Source organism: Girardinichthys multiradiatus, chromosome 14, assembly GCF_021462225.1.
Source record: "Girardinichthys multiradiatus isolate DD_20200921_A chromosome 14, DD_fGirMul_XY1, whole genome shotgun sequence".
Classification (NCBI taxonomy): domain Eukaryota; kingdom Metazoa; phylum Chordata; class Actinopteri; order Cyprinodontiformes; family Goodeidae; genus Girardinichthys; species Girardinichthys multiradiatus.
In genome coordinates this window covers 31,293,104-31,313,401 of record NC_061807.1, presented here as the reverse complement: position 1 = coordinate 31,313,401, position 20,298 = coordinate 31,293,104, and the positions used below count along the sequence as shown (strand labels likewise).

The window sequence follows — 20,298 nt, the reverse complement described above, 5'->3', positions numbered from 1 at the left end:
GCAGCAGCTCTCCGATGACGGATCTCCTCTCTTCAGCTGCGTGCATCCCAGCTCTTGTTCTTTTGATAGTGATTCATATCTCAAGACTATGGGTGTGAACTGGAAATGAGATGGATCGATAAGAGCTTTGCCTTTTGGTTTAGCGGATCTACCTGGTCAACTCCCGTCCCATCCTGCCATCAGTTGTAAAAACAGCAAGGTACTTCCAACTCCCGTTTCCTCAGATCCGTAAAAATACAAGTGTTCTGCTTTAATGACGCATGATGCACTCCACGAGGAAACATCTACAATGGCTCTCAGATACTTTGAAGCACCTTTTGATTCAGTTTTAGCATTCAGTCTTCTTTAGTACGGGTCTATCAGCATCCCACAGCTTGTCCGGATAATATTTGCTCACTGAAGTTCTCTAAATCTATCAAATTGTGAGGTATTCTATTGTTCACAACCACCTTCAGGTGACCACACAGATTTTTCTGACAAACTTAGTTTTGGACTCCAAAGTTCATTTTCTCTCAAGACATCATTTTTTCCTGATTTGGATGGGAGCTTAGATTTACTGCGGTGGTGAAAAATAAAATCTAGAATGAGGGTTTTGGGCCAAAACTGTCTATTATTTATGCCAGTCAGGGAAATGTTTATAACTTCATCCAACTCAAGAAAAAGCTGAGTTCCATTTAAAGAAACGTAGCCCCAGAGCATGATGCTGCCACCACCATGTTTCACTATGGGTATGGTGTTCTTTGGGTGATGCGCCGTTCATACAGTACCTTTTGGATTTATGGTAGAAAGGTTCCGACTTTGATTCCTTCAGGGAGACTTCAGCCAGGCTTTTGCACTGGGACCCTTCTCCTTCGTCCAGACATGGAGAACGCAGATTGTTGTCACATATAGAACATAATAGGTGGTTGTTGGAAGTTCCTGCAGCTTTTTCAGCGTTGTTGTCCACCTCTTGGCAGAACCACTGACCAGGTTCACTCTCACCAGTCATTTTAACGTAGCTGTTGTCCCATAATTCCTCCACTGGTTACTTCCCTGTGCCATGGCGTATCTAAACAATTTGTTATACACGTCTGCTGACTGATACCTCTATAGAACTGGATTTTTTTGATTCTTTATAACCTCTTTGCAAACTATGGCTTTAGCCAAAGGATGTGTAATGAGTAAAAGTCAGGAAATCCAACTGGGTCATCTGGACTGTATCTATGGTTCATCACTATATGGGATGGCAGGTATGAACTCTGAAAGGTGCTTCAACACGATGTTAGTTTAAGTGTGTACAGATTGATGCGACCAGATTATTAACATTTTTTATTTTGTTTTATATTCTTTTCTCTAATAAATTTGTTTTTTAGTTGAATTGTACAGGATAAATGTCACATTATAGATGTAAAAATGTTGTTTTTTTTACATCACAGAAAACAGCTATTTAAACAGAGCCACTGTACCAGTCAGCCTGTGATAAATCCAACGTGATTCAGGTTAGAACAAGACCAAACAAATCAAACTACATTTTACAACTTTGAGGCATAATTAACGGTGAAAGAAACTCTCACATGGAGTCTGCTGTCACTTTATTTTCTTCCCTTCATTTGAAAAAGGCTGAAAAATAAATAACATCAACCAGAAGGCTCCAAACACAACTTGACAGTATTGAGTAGCATTAACTGCCTGTGGTTTTTATTTTATTTTTTTTGGTCTTGAACGGTACAAGTTGAAAATGATATTTATACAAAATACAGACAACTTTAAGCCTAAGCACAGACAAGCATAGGTGCCTGCCTTAACCAGAGCGAGCCACTGGCTCCTTCACCCCTCCTGATACAGCATCGTTCAATAACTGGAGCAGACTTAAAAAAGAACAATAAAAGGATGATGAGGGGAAAAACAAAAAAGGAAGCTCTCCATTTTGGCCGTGTGGTAAAAGGGAGGATCTTTCTCTCCTTGACAACCCGTTTGAGCTTGATTTGGCCCGTATATGTGTGTTATATAAACGTGAAGTGAACTAAATTTAAGGTGTGGGTTTTTGAGTACATTATGTCCCTTCAGGAAGTGTTGGTGATGGGTTTGTATTTCTTGAGGCGGGTCCACTGTCCTGTTGAATAGTTCATTTCGAAGACCGTGTCGACCAGCATGGTTGTGCTGCCGGTGCCGTCGGCTTTGGGCAGAACTTCTGTGTGCTCGCTCAGCTTGATCTGGATGATGTCCCCCTGCTCTGGGCACGGGTTCTCTGTATGGGCACGCACAGACAGTACGGGTTACATTTAGCCCTAAACGGGACGTGTAAGAGCCTAGGAACAAGATTATGATGCCAAGAACGATGCAGCTGTGGTGTTTGTCTCATCTCAAACAGTTTCAGCAATGTTTGTTGTGCAATCAGTCAGGCTGATTTTCATACTGGAAACATGGAAAATGAAGTAATGAGGAGTAATTGTGATAAAAAAATTAAAAAAAGACATCCCTAAAGGTTTCGTTTATTTGTAAAACATTTGACTGAGCTTGAACTGTCTTGCTAAGAAGAATGGGCAAAATGTTCAGTGCCTTAATGTGCAAAGCAGCTAAAGGTGGTTCTACATAGTGTTGACTCCCAGTCCAAGTCATCTCTCACTTTTCAAATGTGTATTTATTAAAACCACATCAATTTTTCTTCCATTTCTAAATGTGTAATAATTTGTGTTGATCTATTTAATAAAGGTCAAGGGTCGTGAATACTTTTCACTGGATCATATAGATTTGCAGTTGTGTGTATTAGTAGGGATCGCCATGAAGGACAATCAGTGAAAAACTGGTTTCCTTTGGAACCACTCAGCTGGATGTGCTTTTCCCCTACCTCTGGATCCAGCCATGAAACCCAGTATGAGAGCCTTCTCTGGTCTGGTGACCTTGTTCGCTGTCTTGAACATCTCCTGAGCAGCGTACATCTGGTCTCTCTGAGGAGCAGAAACAGCAAGTGACAGATTAGTGTGTTCCCGAGTTATCATTCTGATTCTAAAGCTCGCGGGTTTTCCACCATACCGTGAGTGAGAGGTTCTTTTTGGGCTGGGGTTGTGCTGGCGTAGGTGCTGGTGCGGGCGTAGGGGTCTGAGGGGTGGTGGGTGTCTCCGGTTGGCTTGCCGTCGCAGCTGCTGGGGGCCCATTGTTGGCAGGCGTGGAGGTCGGCGTGCTGGGGGATGTGGGGGTCGCGGGGTTTGCTGTGGAGCTCGCGTTGTACATAGGCGTCCTCTGCTTATACTGGTTCGGTAAGGTCGAGCCGGCACCAGCGGCCGCTGTTGTGGACTCCTCTGGCTGGCGAGCTGCCTGCAGCGTGTCCCGCCCAGATCCACCAGCATTGGCTATGGAGGAGATTGGAGAAGAATGTTTTCTCTACAAAGCGCTCCAGCTGTTAGTAACACAGGGAGAGAGCTGAGCTGTTTACCAACCTGGCTGTGCCTCGGAGCTGGGAATGTAGGAGGAGGAGGGAACCATGCTGGGCGTGGCTGGTAAGTAGCTGGTAGATGGCAGGGGATTCTCGTTTAGTGCCCCAAGTTTCTGAACACCAAAATAAAAGGTTTGAAAAGGTTATTGTAGGGGAGTAAAAGCTGACAGAGACACAGTAGATGTATTATGTGACGGAAACAAGATCCATGTGTAGAATACCTGTGCCGAGACGAGGCCAGCAGCATAATCTGGTGTGGTGTTCTCCACCACCGACTCTTCTTTGGCTGCTTTTTCTCCAGGTTCTGGTTCTACAAAAATATATCATCCAACCATCAACATATGAAGAACTTTCCCTATCCAGCCTGGGGTATGTAGATGGAAACTTGATACTTACCCAAAGTCTTTCTTCTCCTCTTAGCCTCTCTTCCAGCTCCAACCATGTCCAACTCTGAAATATCTAAAAGCTTAAAAAAAAAAAAAAGACATAAAAATAAAATGTCTTACACTGAAAAAATAAACCTGAATTGTTTTACGGCACAATAAAAGAAGTGAATCAACATGCAGTGCTGGAAAAAAAACATTTGCCTTTTTTTCTTTACCATCACAATTAAATGTTTCAGATCATCAAAAAATATTTATCAGAATAAGATAACCTGAGTAAATGCAAAATGCTGTTTCCAAATGATTTCATCTATTGAAAGAAAACAAAAAGGTATCCAAATTTTGTTTTGGATAACTGCCACTTAGTTTATTACATCAACGTAGAGGAATGTTGGCTCTTTTCTTCAGAGAGTTGTTTTAAATCACCCATAGTGGAGGATTTGCAAGCATGAATGGACTGTTTGAAGTCATGCCACAACTTCTCAATCAAGACTTTTGTCTGAACTTTGACTAGGCCGCTACAAACCCATCATTTTGTGTTTTTTTTAAAGCCATTTAGACGAGGAATTGCTTTTTTCATGGTTCCCTCGATTATGGCAAGTCTTGAAGATGCAAAGCAGTCCCAGGCCATCAAACTACCACCACCATGTTTGAAACCTGGTATCATATTCTTTTTCTGAAATGCTATGCTAGTTTTACACCATCTGTAACAGGAAGCACATCTTCCAAAAAGTTTCCTTTCATCCCATTAGGCCAATAAATATTTTCCCAAAGGTCTTGGGGGTGTTTTTTTGGTAAATGAGAGATGGGTTGTGTGTCCTGTTGGTGCCAGGTCTCTTATTGTTGAATCGTGAACACTGGCAGCAAGTGAGGCCTGCAGTCTTTAGATGTTGTCTTGTTCTGGGTTCTTTTGGGATGAGTTGTCAATGTGCTCTTGGAGTCATTTTGACTGGCTGGACAATCCTGGGAAGGTTCATCAATGTTCCATGTTTTCTGCTGGATAATGGCTTTTACTGTGGTTTACTGGAGTCTGGACATGTTACCGTAACACTTCCTAAACTGATAGACGTCTCTGACACTGTTTTTTTATCTGTTCTTCAGTTTCTTCAGATCAGGGCATGATGAGCTTTTTGAGATCTTTCAGCCTACTTCATTTAACCATGGAAGTCTTATTTAAGTGATTTCTTGGTTCAGGCCTGGGTGTGTCTAGCGAAATTAAGTCGACTTTTTTTTAATGTGGGTAAATCACATTTAAAAAGAATGGCAAATACTTTTTACATAGGGCCAGATTGGTTTGGATAGCTTTTTGTCCTTAATAAATGAAATTATTAGTAAAAAATGAACTTACTCAGATTATCATTGCCTGATATTAAAGTTAGTTTGATGCCCTTTAACATGTATGAAAACAAGCTAAAACTGGAGAAAGCTGTGTAGTCATGATTCAGAACAGCGGAGAATTACAAACCTTGACCCCTCTCTCCTTCCGTAGTGGAGTCCGTGGGGGAGCGATGGGTGTGCGGTTACTGGGAGGGCTAAATAAACTGGGAGCAGTGGGGCTGCGAAACGGAGCCTTGGGAATCCCTTTGAGAGGAGCTGTGATGCAGGCATTAGAGCAGGCATTAGAAACTAAGATAAAACATTTTTATGACAAACTAAAAAAAATGTCTGACAAAAGAGGAGATATTTTGGTTCTTTTATGAGTCTGTTACTCACTGGTAGTATCAATCTTTTTAACCAGTCCTCTCCCTTTGGCGTGAAAAGGCACCCCGGCCGTCTTCTTGAGCTGCTGAGCCGTTTCTGTTGCTGCAATAAAAGCAAGATTAATTTAACTTGACATTTTTTTGTCTATGTTGCTGCTGCAGATGTTTCGTGATGAATATAAATAAGCTGTGAGCAAAACAATATTTTCTTTCTAGTTAGATTTGGGGAAATTCTGCATTTTGTCAGCAGAATTGTGCAGGCTGACTTACATTTCTGAAGCAGTTCTGCTCTCAGCGTTGCACTCTTGGGCTTCCTCTTGAGCTGGAAATGTTTGACGGGGGGTGTGAGTGGTCCAACTAGAGTGGTCAGTGCACTCTTGTTCAGGTACTGGCATTCCAGAGGAAGCATGGCTGATGCCTCGCACTCGCCCACTAATGAGAAGAAGGAAATTAACATCTTGGAATAAGGTGTGTATTTGTGACTGCTGCATAGAGAAATTCTAGGTTTCAGGTTGGTACAGATATCTAAGTTAAAGGGTGTAGATGGTTCTGGAAAGGATAAATCTGTTTTCCTTGCCTTAATAAGGAAGGATATGTAAAATTAAAATAAAAATGTATTCCAGGAGTCAATTTGCTTATTAAGGTACTATTTCAATAAGATAGAGAGTAGATTCTAACACAATGGTACATTCATTTGATTAAAACTGTTCAAATAAAATCTGTACATCAGAGGAAAAGAAGCAAATCCCTAACCTTTCTCCCTGAGTTCACCGAGAATATCCTGCACATTCGGATTCTGCTCCTCCAAGTCCAGGTTGAGAGATCCGGTCTCTGGGAAGGACTTGAGGATATCTGCAACCATCAGCACCCAGGGCTCTGAATCCACCGTAGCCAGCTGGATTATCTCGGACAGGGCCTCCTTCATCTGTCAGGAGAGGAGACACGGGTCAGTGGGACTGACGAAGGCAAAGACTGTTTGTTTACCACATTTAGTGGCCCATTCAAACTTATTTACCATGAGTTTCATTTTGGTGGGAGAGAGTTTTGTGGATACTGATCACTTCAGCAGATACTATACAACCGCTGTATTCAACATGACTGAAACCACAACAGTAGGTCAACGTACCTTTACTGATAGTTTATCAGTAACTTCATTTCTCATTGCATATATAACTAAGCTGCTGTAATCTAAACAAAATTTTGGAAAAAAAAAACCTTCTTTACTAGGTTATGGGAAAAGTTGTAACTTTTTGCACAGCAGGATGAGTATAGTTTAGAAGAGGAACCAAACAAAGATGGGTTGGTATAAGCAGGAACTTTAAGGCAACGTGACTTACAAATGGAGGTCTCAACCATTAACAGAACAGCAATGCCGACTGACCTCAAAGATGCTAAAAAAATAAGAGTGGTCTTAAAATGGATCAAGTGTTCTCCATAAATGCCCTGTTTTGAACTGCTGCTTTTTCATTCACTTTCAATGTTTTTTTTTTCTTATAAGACATTGCGACATAAAAACAATCAAGCTCCAGGCATTAGACAAACTGAAACTGTGATCCTGAGACACTTTGTTCCCAGCAGCTTGTCACAAAGATATTTGAATCAATGGGAAAATCCTAATAACAGAATTTAAAAGATAAAATATTATTTCAACAACAACAAAGTGCTCTCTGGTGAGAAGCAGATGATCAAATGAACGAGTGTCTCTCAGGTCCTATGTTTTGTCTGCAGTTTGTTTTCTTTATTGATCAAAAGATGATCTTCAGATACTGTCCCTCTGCTGGATAAAGTTCTGGAAACCAGCCTCCAGTTCTCCCACCATGCACCATCAATGAGCTGTCATAACCAGGCACAAGGACTGAACAGAGAGAGTGAAAAAGTAACAAAAAACAAACCCCTGATACTTTCATCATAGATTGGAGGAGGGGTGTCTATGAGTCTTACACACGGTTTAAAATATATCCTGCACTCCATCCACATGAAGCACACATTTGCATAGAAATTTGTAGATTGATGTCAAAGTATAGTAAAAATGCGCCTACATGAGATTTTAAGACAATATCTGGTACCAGAGCACATAAGGACTTACACTTGGATGGTCAGAAGGAAGAAACAACAACAGTTTTGTAAAAAGTTCAAAACCAGTTGAGTTTAAAAACGAACAATACACTAAACTTGGAGCACCTTATGTTTTATAATGACAGTCTTTCAAAAAAATACCCTGGTGTTTATTACAGTGTTCATTGGAACGCATGAATAATTTACCTTCATTTCAAAATGTCCAGAAATGAGCTGAAATTGGCAGCTTAATTCTGTTATCTGCTACGTAAAATCCAGTGGGAAACAATTTGTGAAGCTGAATGAACAAACGCTCCGTTCTGCGCAGCTGAAAGCTGATATGTCGTGTTGGGAACTGGTTCCGCCCTCCAGCGCAGCCAGATCCTGCGTCTCTGCCCCTTCTCCACCATAATGTCTGCAGGAAGCCGCCGGGCTAATGTTACCCGCGTAAGCTGCAGAGTGTCTGCTGAGAAAACCAGACTTTCTGCTTAGCCGACGTAGTCTGGGAGCAGCCTGTCGTTCGTGTTATTTTAACATTACACGTAAACAGCGGTAGAGGCGTTACATTTTGTTGCAGAAAGTAGCATCAGTTTGCTGCTTCCAAAGTTAGCTCGACCTGTTAGCGGTTAATGGTAACAGTTTTAGCTTTAGCTTTCCATAAATTATTTTTTTTTTTTTAAACTCGACCACCATGTTTTAATTTGGTGCAGCATTTGCGAAGTAAGTTCCTCTCCTGGATGTAAACGAGCGTTACCAGCGTGACTGTCAGGTAACTAAATTAACTAAAGCTCCGCGACTTACCTCGTCAACGGTCCGCCTGGGCAGATGCAGCATCCCGAGCAGCAGTTTGAGCTTCACCGGCGGCGACAGGCTGGAAAAACATAACCGTATGTTGTCGATTACTGACACAGTGAGAAGGGAGGCAATGCTCGGTGGCGTCCACAGCTCGTCCGTGGATCCCAATTTGTTGTGAAGCCACAGGCCGGTGTCGCTGTCCTTCATCGACGCCATCTTGGAAAAAGAAGTGTTTTGAGTTCGGGCATTTTAACAGGCTACCTAAGAAAAACAGCAGCGAGGACCCCGCCCACACCCGTCCAGGCGACGTATATAAACATCGAACTATGAAAAGCAGGAGTTTATCCCTCCTGTGAGAAGCCTCGCTTGTTTCCTTTGTTTAAAAGGTTTTTCCTGATGTATCCGACTAACCCTCCTGGATCCGGGGACGTTATGTGTTTTGAATTCTATATTTGCATAACTTTGGTTAAACAAAGTATTGTGCACAAGGGGGCTAAATACAAATGCACACTACTTTTCAGGTATTTTTTTGTAAATAAAAAAAGTTAATAATGTATAATTTTTCTGCCACTTCACATTTATGCACGAATTTGTGATGGTTTATAACATCACAATGAAATACACTAACGTTTGTGGTTTCATTGGAAAATTTAATTGTATTTAAGAGTCATTACATGATTATACTTATATGTTTTAAGATAATAAATGCACCCAAATTAAAGCGTTGTTGTGAACAATATAACAACAAATACAATTAATTATAATAAGAAACAATAAAGGAGTAATTTCACATTCCTGTGGTTTCTCTTTATTTTACGTTACATTTTAAGAATCTAAGAACCAATTTAAATACATTTTTACTCTAATTAAATGTATTTTAATTAACGCATTAACTTCCAAGCATGCCTTAAACTTTATGAAACCTAAAACAACTCTTCTGGGAACTATCTGAGAATGTTCAATAGATTCTTGAAGATTTCAATTTTTATGACATAATCTTCAAGAACCTTCTGGAAATGTTCCCTGAAAGTTAGTTTTAATGCTCAGAGTATGGCCTTAAATATCAGCGAGCATTTCCTGAATTCCCTGCAGGTTACCCTGAACTTTTACAACATAACCTTTAGAGAACCTTCAGTAAACAAATCAGAATGGGCTTTATTCACCACGTTTGTGCACACAAACAAGGAATTTGACTGCGGTTCCACTTTGCTCAAAGAAGACATTTTAAATATAAATATATAAGAAGGGTATGGAAATAATTGTAAATATATTCTCATTCAAAGAGTTTTCTTTATTTTGAGTTTTCTTTATTTTCATGACTAAGAATATTGTAGCTTCACACTGAAGGCATCAAAACTATGAATTAACACATGTGGAATTATATACTGAACAAAAAAGTGTGAAACAACTGAAAATATGTCTTATATTCTAGGTTCTTCAAAGTCACCTTTTGCTTTGATTACTGCTCCGCACACTCTTGGTATTCTGTTGATAAGCTTCAAGAGGTAGTCATCTGAAATGGTTTTCACTTCACAGGTGTGCCCTGTCAGGTTTAATAAGAGGGATTTCAAGCCTTATAAATGGGGTTGGGACCATCAGTTGTGTTGTGCGGGAGGTGGATACACTATACAGCTGATAGTCCTACTGAATAGACTGTTAGAATTTGTATTATGGCAAGAAAAAAGCAGCTAAATTAAAGAAAATGAGTGACCATCATTACTTTAAGAAATGAAGGTCAGTCAGTCCGAACAATTGGGAAAACTTTGAAAGTGTCCCCAAGTGCAGTCGCAAGAACCATCAAGCGCTACAAAGAAACTGGCTCACATGAGGACCGCCCCAGGAAAGGAAGACCAAAAGTCACCTCTGCTGCAGACGATAAGTTCATCCGAGTCACCAGCCTCAGAAATCACAGGTTAACAGCAGCTCAGATTAGAGAACAGGTCAATGCCACACAGAGTTCTAGCAGCAGACACATCTCTAGAACAACTGTTAAGAGGAGACTGTGTGAATCAGGCCTTCATGGTAAAATAGCTGCTAGGAAACCACTGCTGAGGACAGGCAACAAGCAGAAGAGACTTGTTTGGGCTAAAGAACACAAGGAATGGACATTAGACCAGTGGAAATATGTGCTTTGGTCTGATGAGTCCAAGTTTGAGATCTTTGGTTCCAACCACCGTGTCTTTGTGCGGCGCAGAAGAGGTGAACAGATGGACTCTACATGCCTGGTTCCCACCGTGAAGCATGGAGGAGGAGGTGTGATGGTGTGGGGGTGCTTTGCTGGTGACACTGTTGGGGATTTATTCAAAATTGAAGGCATACTGAACCAGCATGGCTACCACAGCATCTTGCAGCAGCATGCTATTCCATCCGGTTTGCGTTTAGTTGGACCATCATTTATTTTTCAACAGGACAATGACCCCAAACACACCTCCAGGCTGTGTAAGGGCTATTTGACCAAGAAGGAGAGTGATGGGGTGCTGCGCCAAATGACCAGGCCTCCACAGTCACCGGACCTGAACCCAATCAAGATGGTTTGGGGTGAGCTGGACCACAGAGTGAAGGCAAAAGGGTCAACAAGTGCTAAGCATCTCTGGGAACTCCTTCAAGACTGTTAGAAAACCATTTCAGGTGACTACCTCTTGAAGCTCATCAACAGAATACCAAGAGTGTGTGGAGCAGTAATCAAAGCAAAAGGTGGCTACTTTGAAGAACCTTGAATATAGACATATTTTCAGTTGTTTCACACTTTTTTGTTCAGTATATAATTCCACATGTGTTAATTCATAGTTTTGATGCCTTCAGTGTGAAGATACAATATTTATAGTCATAAAAATAAAGAAAACTCTTTGAATGAGAAGGTGTATCCAAACTTTTGGTCTGTACTGTATATACAGTGTTTTTACAAAAGAGAAAGACATTGTTGAATTAGTGCAAATTTGCGTGGTATCAATCCGGGTTCTCTGTTAAGTGTTCATCAGATTGACAGCCTCGGGAAAAAAACTGTTTCTGTGGTGGGTGGTTCTGGCAAACAGCATTCTGTAGTGCCGACCTGAAGCTAAAAGTCTAAACAGTTTGAGTCCAGGATGTGTGGGATTTGCAGAGATGTTAGCTGTCCTTTTCCTAACCCTAGACATCTACACTACTCAAAAAAATAAAGGGAACACTCAAATAACACATCCTAGATCTGAATGAATGAAATATTCTCATTGAATACTTTGTTCTGTATAAAGTTGAATGTGCTGACAACAAAATCACACAAAAATCATCAGTGGAAATCAAATTTATTAACCAATGGAGGCCTGGATTTGGAGTCACAAACAAAATTAAAGAGGAAAAACACACTACAGGCTGATCCAACTTTGATGTAATGTCCTTAAAACAAGTCAAAACGAGGCTCAGTATTGTGTGTGGCCTCCACGTGCCTGTATGACCTCCCTACAACACCTGGGCATGCTCCTGATGAGACGGTGGATGGTCTCCTGAGGGATCTCCTCCCAGACCTGGACTAAAGCATCCGCCAACTCCTGGACAGTCTGTGGTGCAACGTGACGTTGGTGGATGAAGCGAGACATGATGTCCCAGATGTTCTCAATCGGATTCAGGTCTGGGGAACTGGCGGGCCAGTCCATAGCTTCAATGTCTTCATCTTGCAGGAACTGCTGACACACTCCAGCCAACATGAGGTCTTGCCGTGCGGCCCTCCAAAGAAATGCCACCCCACACCATTACTGACCCACTGCCAAACCGGTCATACTGAAGGATGTTGCAGGCAGCAGATCGCTCTCCATGGTGTCTCCAGACTCTGTCACGTCTGTCACATGTGCTCAGTATGAACCTGCTTTCATCTGTGAAGAGTACAGGGCGCCAGTGGCGAATTTGCCAAACCTTGTGTTCTCTGGCAAATGCCAAGCGTCCTGCACGGTGTTGGACTGTGAGCACAACCCCTATTTGTGGACGTCGGGCCCTCATACCATCCTCATGGAGTCGGTTTCTAATTGTTTGTGCAGACACATGCACATTTGTGGTCTGCTGGAGGTCATTTTGCAGGGCTCTGGCAGTGCTCCTCCTGTTCCTCCTTGCACAAAGGTGGAGGTAGCGGTCCTGCTGCTGGGTTGTTGTCCTCCTACGCCTCCTCCATGTCTCCTGGTGTACTGGCCTGTCTCCTGGTAGCGCCTCCAGGCTTTGGACACTACACTGACAGACACAGCAAACCTTCTTGCCACAGCTCGCATTGATGTGCCATCCTGCACTACCTGAGCCACTTGTGTGGGTTGTAGAGTCCGTCTCATGCTACCACGAGTGTGAAATCACCACCAACATTCAAAAGTGACCAAAACATCAGCCAGAAAGCATAGGTACTGAGAAGTGGTCTGTGGTCCCCACCTGTAGAACCAGTCCTTTATTGAGTGTGTCTTGCTAATCGCCAAAGATTTCCCCCTGTTGTCTATTTCATTTGAACAACATCATGTGAAATCGATTGTCAATCAGTGTTGCTTCCTAAGTGGACAGCTTGATTTCCTTGGAGTTATACAGTCTTGGTTAAGTGTTCCCCTTTATTTTTTTGAGCAGTGTACAAGTCCTGGATAGAGGGAAGGTCAGCCCTGATGATTCTCTCTGCAGACTTAAGTGTTTGTTGCAGTCTGGACCTGTCCTGTTTTGTGGATGAGCCAAAACACATAGCGATGGACAACCACAGGACAGACTGAATAATGGCGGTGTAGAAGATTAACAGAAGCTCCTGTGGAAGGTTGTACTTCTTGAATTGCCCAGTCTCAGCTGGACCTTATTCTGAACAGTGAGGACCATCTTAGGTCTCGAGAAATGGTGGTTCCTAGGAACCGGAAGTGGTCCACAGCACACAGTGTTGTTGAGGATGGTGAGGGGAGGCAGTGTGGTGGGTATTCTCCGGATGTCCACCATCTTCTTGACTGACTTGAGTGGGTTAAGTCCAGATGGTTCTGACCGCACCAATGGACCACCCAATCCAACCCTGTCTGTACACAGACTCGTCATTGTCCTGGATCAGACCAATAACAGGTGTCATTTTCACACCAGGATTTTCATAGACGGGTCTGCTGAAGTGTAGTCATTTGTGTACAGAGAGGAGTGGGGAGAGAACACACCCCTGGGGAGCGCCTGTGCTGATGGTTTTTGCACCGGAGATGCTTCCCAGCCTCACCTGCTGCCGCTGGTCCTTCAGGAAGCTGGTGATCTGCTGACAGGTAGAGCTGGGTGAGCTTCTGGTGGAGGCCAAGCTGAAATCCACAACAGGATCCTGGCAGACGTCCCTGGGTGGTCGAGGTGTTGCAGGATGAAGTGTAGTCCCAAAAGTTGCCCATGGGTTGTCAACAGCTTTTACGATGTAACTTTTAAGAGCTTTCTAGAATTGTTCCATAAAAGTCACCTGAAAGTCAGCTTTATAACACTGGCCTTCTGGGCAATAGCAGGGAACGCTCACTAAATGTTCCCTGAAGGTTATCTGTGCCCTTTAAAACAGAATCATTGGAGAACCTTCAGAAAAGGTTCACGGAAAGTTAGTTTGTACAATCATTGTGAATTTCTAAAGCTACTGTGAGCCTTCAGCTAACACAGCAGCTTAAAAAAATTACCAAATCACTTACAGTTCAATGTGGGGAAAAAAACAATAGTTGTATGCAAAACTTCAGTGTAGAAATCAACAACACAATATGATTAAAACTTAAACAATATTTTTATGGCTGCCTCAATAATAATTAGAATCGTTCACATGTTTAAATATTAAAATATATTAGTTCATTTTGTCATTCTATTTTCCTTTTTTTATCCTGCTACACTTGATCCCTCCCAGTATATTATTTGTAAAATGCTTTATTTTGAATGTTTTCCCCGGAAGTTTAGACTCAGGTCCACAAAGGCAGGTTTAAGGTTCCTTTGCGCATGCGCACTTGGCTGATCTATATAAATTCATTGCTCGGTGGGCATTTTAACGCTGATCTGGTGCAAAAAACATCCTCGCATCGTTTAAGGTAATTAAATATACACATTACATACAAAGCTGTAATTATTCTGTATAGCGTGCATTTATAAACATAGTGTTTTGCGAACTGAACATTTAAATATGATCAACAAAGCCCGTAATATTCTGTGATTTAATTTGCTGTCGGCCTTTTATTACGTTATCTATTTTTCCCAAAAATGATTTTTTCTTTGTTTCCTGTAAATAACAGGACACCGACAGGACCATCACCATGACATTCAGTGGATCATATGTACAGGTAGCGGTGGTTCTGCTCGCGGTCCAGCTTGTCTGTGTCGGTGCCGCCGAGGCGGATCAGGAGACCGGGACCGTGATCCCAGCAGAAAGTAGGTGGATTCAAAAATAAAATCGGAAACACTGACAGAGGTGGAAATATGTCTGCCTCTGTGATGTTTTTCACCCATTAATGAGTCCACATCCCACAGGGAGCACACTGTTATATTATAGGTCATTCTTTAATGAATAAGAGCATTTATCTATTAAGGGTTTAAAATAATATTAAACATGCCAGAAACATGAAACTAATTATTATAGCCAATATGAAAATGAAAATCCTAATTTCATTCAGTACAAATGTTGAATGCTTTCAATAATAGCTAACCAATGTTTTGTGTTTTTAGGACACTTTTAAACTTTTGTCTTTTACCCGTTTTATTTGCTGTCTGCATCTTGCACCCATTGACTCGGTTTTGTTTATTAGCTACATTACATACACTTGGCTTTTTGTTATCAAATTGAACCAACAGAATCCAAAAAAGGCTAAACGTCCTGTATTTCTTTACACTTTCTGTTTCCAGGTCGTCCGTGCGTTGACTGTCATGCCTTTGAGTTCATGCAGAGGGCGCTGCAAGATCTGAGGAAGACCGCTTTTAACCTTGATGCCAGGGTCAGGGAAATCTCAATCTGCTGAGAACATTGGAGCATGAATGTCATTTTTCTGATTTTACTTTGTGGATGTTGTTAGTAGAGTAGCACTTCAATGAACTGAATTTAAACTTTGAGCTCCAACCTTTTAAAACTGTCTCAAGAGTTTATAGGGTTAGTTCATTAATCAAAATAGACCTACACTTTGCAATGAAAAAGTGTTTTTCCACTTAAAGTTTTTTTCTGTTTTAGATCATCAAACTCATTTTAATATCAGATAAATATGGCCTGAGTAAATACAGAACATAGTTTTTAAATTACAATATAATTTATTGAAGGGAAGCCAGCCTGACCCTATATGGAAAAGCAGTTGCCCCTTAAAATTCCTGGGAAGTTTAATCCCTGTTCCATGTATTAGATTTGCTGATCATGGGGAACTGTGGTTCACTGCAGTCCCAAAGCCTTAGAAATGGCTTTCTAACCATTTCCAGAAAGATAGATATCAGTGACCTTATGTATGATCTGTTCTTGAATAGTTTCAGATCAGGGCAAGAATTTTGGGATCTTTAAGTCTATTTTGTATTGTCAGACAGGTTCTGTTGAGGTGATTTCTTGATTTTACCGGACAGGCCTGGATGTGACCAATGAAATTGTACCAAAAATGTGGTTAATCACAGTTCATTCTTGATTTATCAAAAGGGGATCAATTATATATCCAGTTTAGTTTTGATAGCTTTTTTTTTTTCTCTTAGTAAATGAAATCATTATTGGAAACTGTGCTTTGTATTTACTCAGATTATATCTGTCTGATTTTATAATTAGTTTGATGATTGGAAATATTTAAATTTGACAAAAAAAGCAAAAACAAAAGAAATGAGGATACTTTTTCACAGCACCAAAGGCTTATGGGTGCGATAATAGGTACCAGTAATATATCTGGTTATTTACGTGGAGTTTTACCACCCTGGAAGCCCACACCTGATGTGGAAGTTAGTGGCTGAGATGCTAAAGCTTCCAGAGGGTGATGGCCACAACGAGGGAAAAGGACGAGAGCAGTTAGAACATGTGCAGAAATGGCAACCAATATATCATTCCCATATTCAGCAATAATGCTGCAATTACATGTTTTCTTAATCTCATGCAGTCCTAGTCTAAACCTGTTCTTGGCTAAATGACCCTTTGCACTTTGCCCTTTAACCACATTCTTTTTGTAGCCACCAACATGTTTCTGCCATAAGTCTGGCAGGATATTTGACTGCTCTTCTTGACAAAAATGGTCTAGCTCATTTAAATTAGTTGGTTTTCTTTTAGGCAAAATCCGTAGGTCTTCAATGACCTTCCAGAAATTTTAAGTCAGCCTGCTTTAATCCAAAACCAGTTCAGATGTGTGTTTGGGATCATTGTCCCTCCTTGAACACCCAATTATGTCCAAGTTTCAACTGTCTAGCTGTTGATTTGAGATAAAGGATTTGGTGGTAGAACAGCTCAAATGCATTATTAAAAGTGATAATTCATATGAAAATAATGTCCTTTGATCTGAACTGGGTTTTTGTCTGTGCAGGAAGCCCCCCAAATAAACGTATATGGCATTTCATAAATGTTTCTCTAAGTTTCTTTAGAGCTTCGTTTTGCTTTTTGTTGCAGACAGAGACTTTGGTGCTGCGGGCGGAGAGGAGGGCTCTGTGTGACTGTATGCCCACCACCACGCTGCGCTGAGCCCCACCTGCTCGGACACCCTAACAGCAATCCATCTCAAACCTCTACACATGTACAGAAATTCCCATCAGAACTCCTCTAAACAACAGGCACTTTATTTGATTTGTTTCCACATCATCACATTCGAGTGCAGCTCTGATTTGAGCCACAGGGGACGTCGTTGTCTTTGCCTTATTTAAGACTTTGACATCGCCTATGTTTGTGATTCACTCATCTCTGAATTTCATTCACCATCCTCATTGTTATCTGCTGTCATTATCCATGCAGCATAAACACGTTTTTCTACCTTCTAGTAACTGACTGTAAAATGTAGGACGCAATAGGATGCATCTGTTTATGATTGTGTTGTATGAGGTTAGTGTTTACACACTTCCAACTGTAGCATCGGAGTTTATTGAACTGCTCATAATAACAGCAGTTTGACATAGTCGTTTAAGATAATAGGCAGAATCTGACTGTAATTTAAATAATTCTAATTAGTGGACTCAGAGCCTGTGGGAGCGGTTGGGTAACTTTGATGAAAGTTTTGTTTTCTTCCATAATCGACTATGGAGAGGTTTTGTATTTGTGAAGATACTTTAAGGAAGAACAATCGTAGGACTTGGTTTAGCGCAGCACTGTAGCATGAATTTATAGCACTTTCATTTTGCGTGGTAATAAAGATAGCGTGTACAAATGATGTGAATTCGCTGGAGCACGTCGGCAGACCTCTGCCCGATTTAAAGGCGTCTGCAGGAAAAGTGATGAAGAGGAAGGGATCAGATGAGCTGTGGCATCAGCAGGGAAGGAGGGAAGGGATGAAGAGAACTGCAGCAGGGAACAAAAATCGTCTTACTGTTGCTCTTTCATCAACAATTTATTTTGCAAGTCACAAGAGGCTCCATTTACAGTCTTAATGTTGTACCTATGAATAAAAACACTAAACAACCATCGTTGCCTTCATTGTTTTCTTTGTGGTGGGGGTTTGAACTTTAATAAAGACATAAAATATGGATTTGTGACTGTTTTAATAAATAAACTCAACATTTTCTTTAGCTGTTTGTGGATAAAAACTGTGGGACAGCAAATGTTTAAAACAAACAAATAATAATATATTAGGCAACAACTTTTGCCAATCGTGAAGTATTTATTGCATTAAGCATGACCGAATGTCAGTTAATTTCATACTTCTTAACACAGGTGCATCTCAAATAAGAGCATTGGATATTTGATTTATTTCACTAATTAAATTTAAAAAAAGCGACACATAGATTCATTATCCAGAGTGATGTATTTTTAGTGTTTATTTCTGTTAAATAACTGGCAAAATTCTTTGCTTTTGTTTTTGGTATTTAGTCTTTGTAAAAAATGCCAATCATACCAGGTGGAAGCTGGTCAAATAGAGCACGTTTCAGTCTGTCGAGGACGGGTAGAGAGGTTTGAGTGGGAAAATACTTCAATACTCAGGATGTCAGCTGGTGGCTTCTTTTCGACCGGGATGAACACATCTGGTCGAAGAAGATACACTAAAACACATAAGGCATGCTGAAGCTCCAAGGCATGAAGCAAGTGCCAGTAATATCAGACCAGGGAATCCTTAGATCAATGCTTCCATGTGGTTTAGCAAGGCACAAATTTAACTTTTTCCATCACATTAACAATCTTCTCCAAACAAAGCATGCATCATTGCATCGCATCAAAATGGCCCCACATTGTGATGGTGAGAGGTTCATCTTCAGTTAAGAAACTTCGAGACATCCAAGAGTCCAGAATGCAACAGCAACCTCTCCTCCAGAGTTATTTCTACTAGTGCAGGACTTGCTTAAAATTGGTAGCTGGTTGGGTGCACTGCAAACACATTCATTCACGTCTCAAGCTCAGTTCGACTTGATGGAGAGTCTCTGTGAACATCAATTTTTAACTCTGGTCACATCTTCACTTTGTTTAATGTTGTGTTTTTCAGCCTCTAACATATTTTCTTTCAGTTTTGCCCTGTGTGTAGCTCAATTCATCTTCCCACCAACTCTGACAGTTTCCTTCAACCTCACAATTATGAAGTGTTGGTGTGACATAACGACTCAACTAAATTACCTTGAGCTTTGTGGTTGTAACAGGAGAAATAAGTTAAAGGGGTATGAATACTTTTGAAAGGCACAGTATAAAGTCAGTTGAGGGATTTCTTTTATCATCCTTTCAAGAAAAATGCTTGAGAGCAACATGTTAAATCCTGGCACCACTTTCATTCTGGGATTATTTGTCCTGCGAGGCAGCTTTTTCAACAGAGGTAAAGCTCCAATATAATTCTGTTTTTGCTGAGTTCATCTCTTTCTACACACACACACACACACACACACACACAAACACCTTTTTATTTATTTACAGCAGTAATTACCACCAGGAGGAGAAAAAAAACAGAAAACACAGTTCACTACTCCTGTATGGTCCTTATCTGCACCAGCAGGAGGAGCCCCAAGTAAAGGCAGGATGGCAGCTGTGTCGCAGCACTGCACCACTTTCTGCTTCCTGGTGTGTGGAAGCTGGCTCTAAAAGCAATCAGGGTGAGATACTGTAAACAGATACAAGCAGAGAAAAACCGAGGAGCCCTGTCAGCCAGTGAAGAGTCTGCAGTGACCTGGCAGGATTCTCAGTCCAGAGGCAGCAGCAACGCTACCAACAGCATGGAGGCAAATCCCTTTATTGTTCCTGCACCGCACTGAGATCAGGTGTCCTGCTGAGGCAGCTTCAACCTGCCGGGGCTCTTACTGGAAGTATTGATGGAGGTTTGCACTCAGTATCTCTTCAACAATTTCTAGCCCAATCCAACTTTTCTTTCATCTTCTCCTGGAGAATCTGACTGCATCGACAACCAGCTGTTAGAAAGTCACCAGGTGCAACAGAAAGGCCAAATCTTTAATACTTGCAGTCCCTTTAATCCATCCTTTATCTGAGTTCAGCTCTACTTTTACAGCACCACAGAAACTTCCACTCACTGTTGTAGAGCTTCTCAGCATATACCAGGGAAACCCGGCCTGGTACTCATCAGTACAAATCAAGCTTCTAAACTTAGAATAAAATATTGTACATACAGATATTGTCTTTAGTGTTTAATTGGGACAGATTATGCATCATTACTAAGATTTCAACTATTTATTTAAGTAACACTATGTTGATGTTTCTGATATGGGAAATAAGGCACAACGTCCAGGGTGCTGCGGTGTCAGGGGGCGGCCCGGGTGCTCAAACAACAGCAGCAAAAAAGACAGTTCCACCCCAAACAGGTTTTTTGTTTCTCCCTGGCTTGTCAAGTCACTCAAACTTGTGTGATGCAAACGATGTAAGAAATTATGACTGAACACAACTGGCCGATGATGCTGAACT

General features: G+C 41.2%; 2 protein-coding genes across 3 annotated transcripts; one reads left to right on the top strand and one right to left on the bottom strand.

Annotated features, from left to right (window-relative positions):
* Positions 1-1,554: 1,554 nt before the first annotated feature.
* Positions 1,555-9,115, bottom strand: nelfa (negative elongation factor complex member A). Of its 2 annotated transcripts, none has more exons than XM_047385676.1 (11): positions 8,352-9,115; positions 6,249-6,420; positions 5,766-5,927; positions 5,509-5,598; positions 5,261-5,388; positions 3,809-3,878; positions 3,634-3,722; positions 3,417-3,525; positions 3,013-3,329; positions 2,828-2,927; positions 1,555-2,227 (listed from the first exon to the last, which is right to left on the bottom strand). In XM_047385676.1, exons 1-11 carry the CDS (start codon positions 8,559-8,561, stop codon positions 2,043-2,045), a joined length of 1,632 nt encoding a protein of 543 aa, XP_047241632.1. In that variant the 5' UTR covers positions 8,562-9,115; the 3' UTR covers positions 1,555-2,042. The 2 variants fall into 2 exon arrangements, with proteins under 2 accessions (XP_047241632.1, XP_047241633.1); XM_047385677.1 differs by lacking the exon at positions 8,352-9,115 and adding an exon at positions 7,758-7,905.
* A 5,090-nt stretch (positions 9,116-14,205) lies between these two features.
* c14h4orf48 (chromosome 14 C4orf48 homolog) lies at positions 14,206-17,871 on the top strand. The gene is made up of 4 exons (XM_047386174.1): positions 14,206-14,350; positions 14,552-14,687; positions 15,159-15,247; positions 16,870-17,871. The coding sequence occupies exons 2-4, from the start codon at positions 14,573-14,575 to the stop codon at positions 16,939-16,941; spliced, it is 276 nt and encodes a 91-aa protein (XP_047242130.1). The 5' UTR covers positions 14,206-14,350; positions 14,552-14,572; the 3' UTR covers positions 16,942-17,871.
* Positions 17,872-20,298: the final 2,427 nt, after the last annotated feature.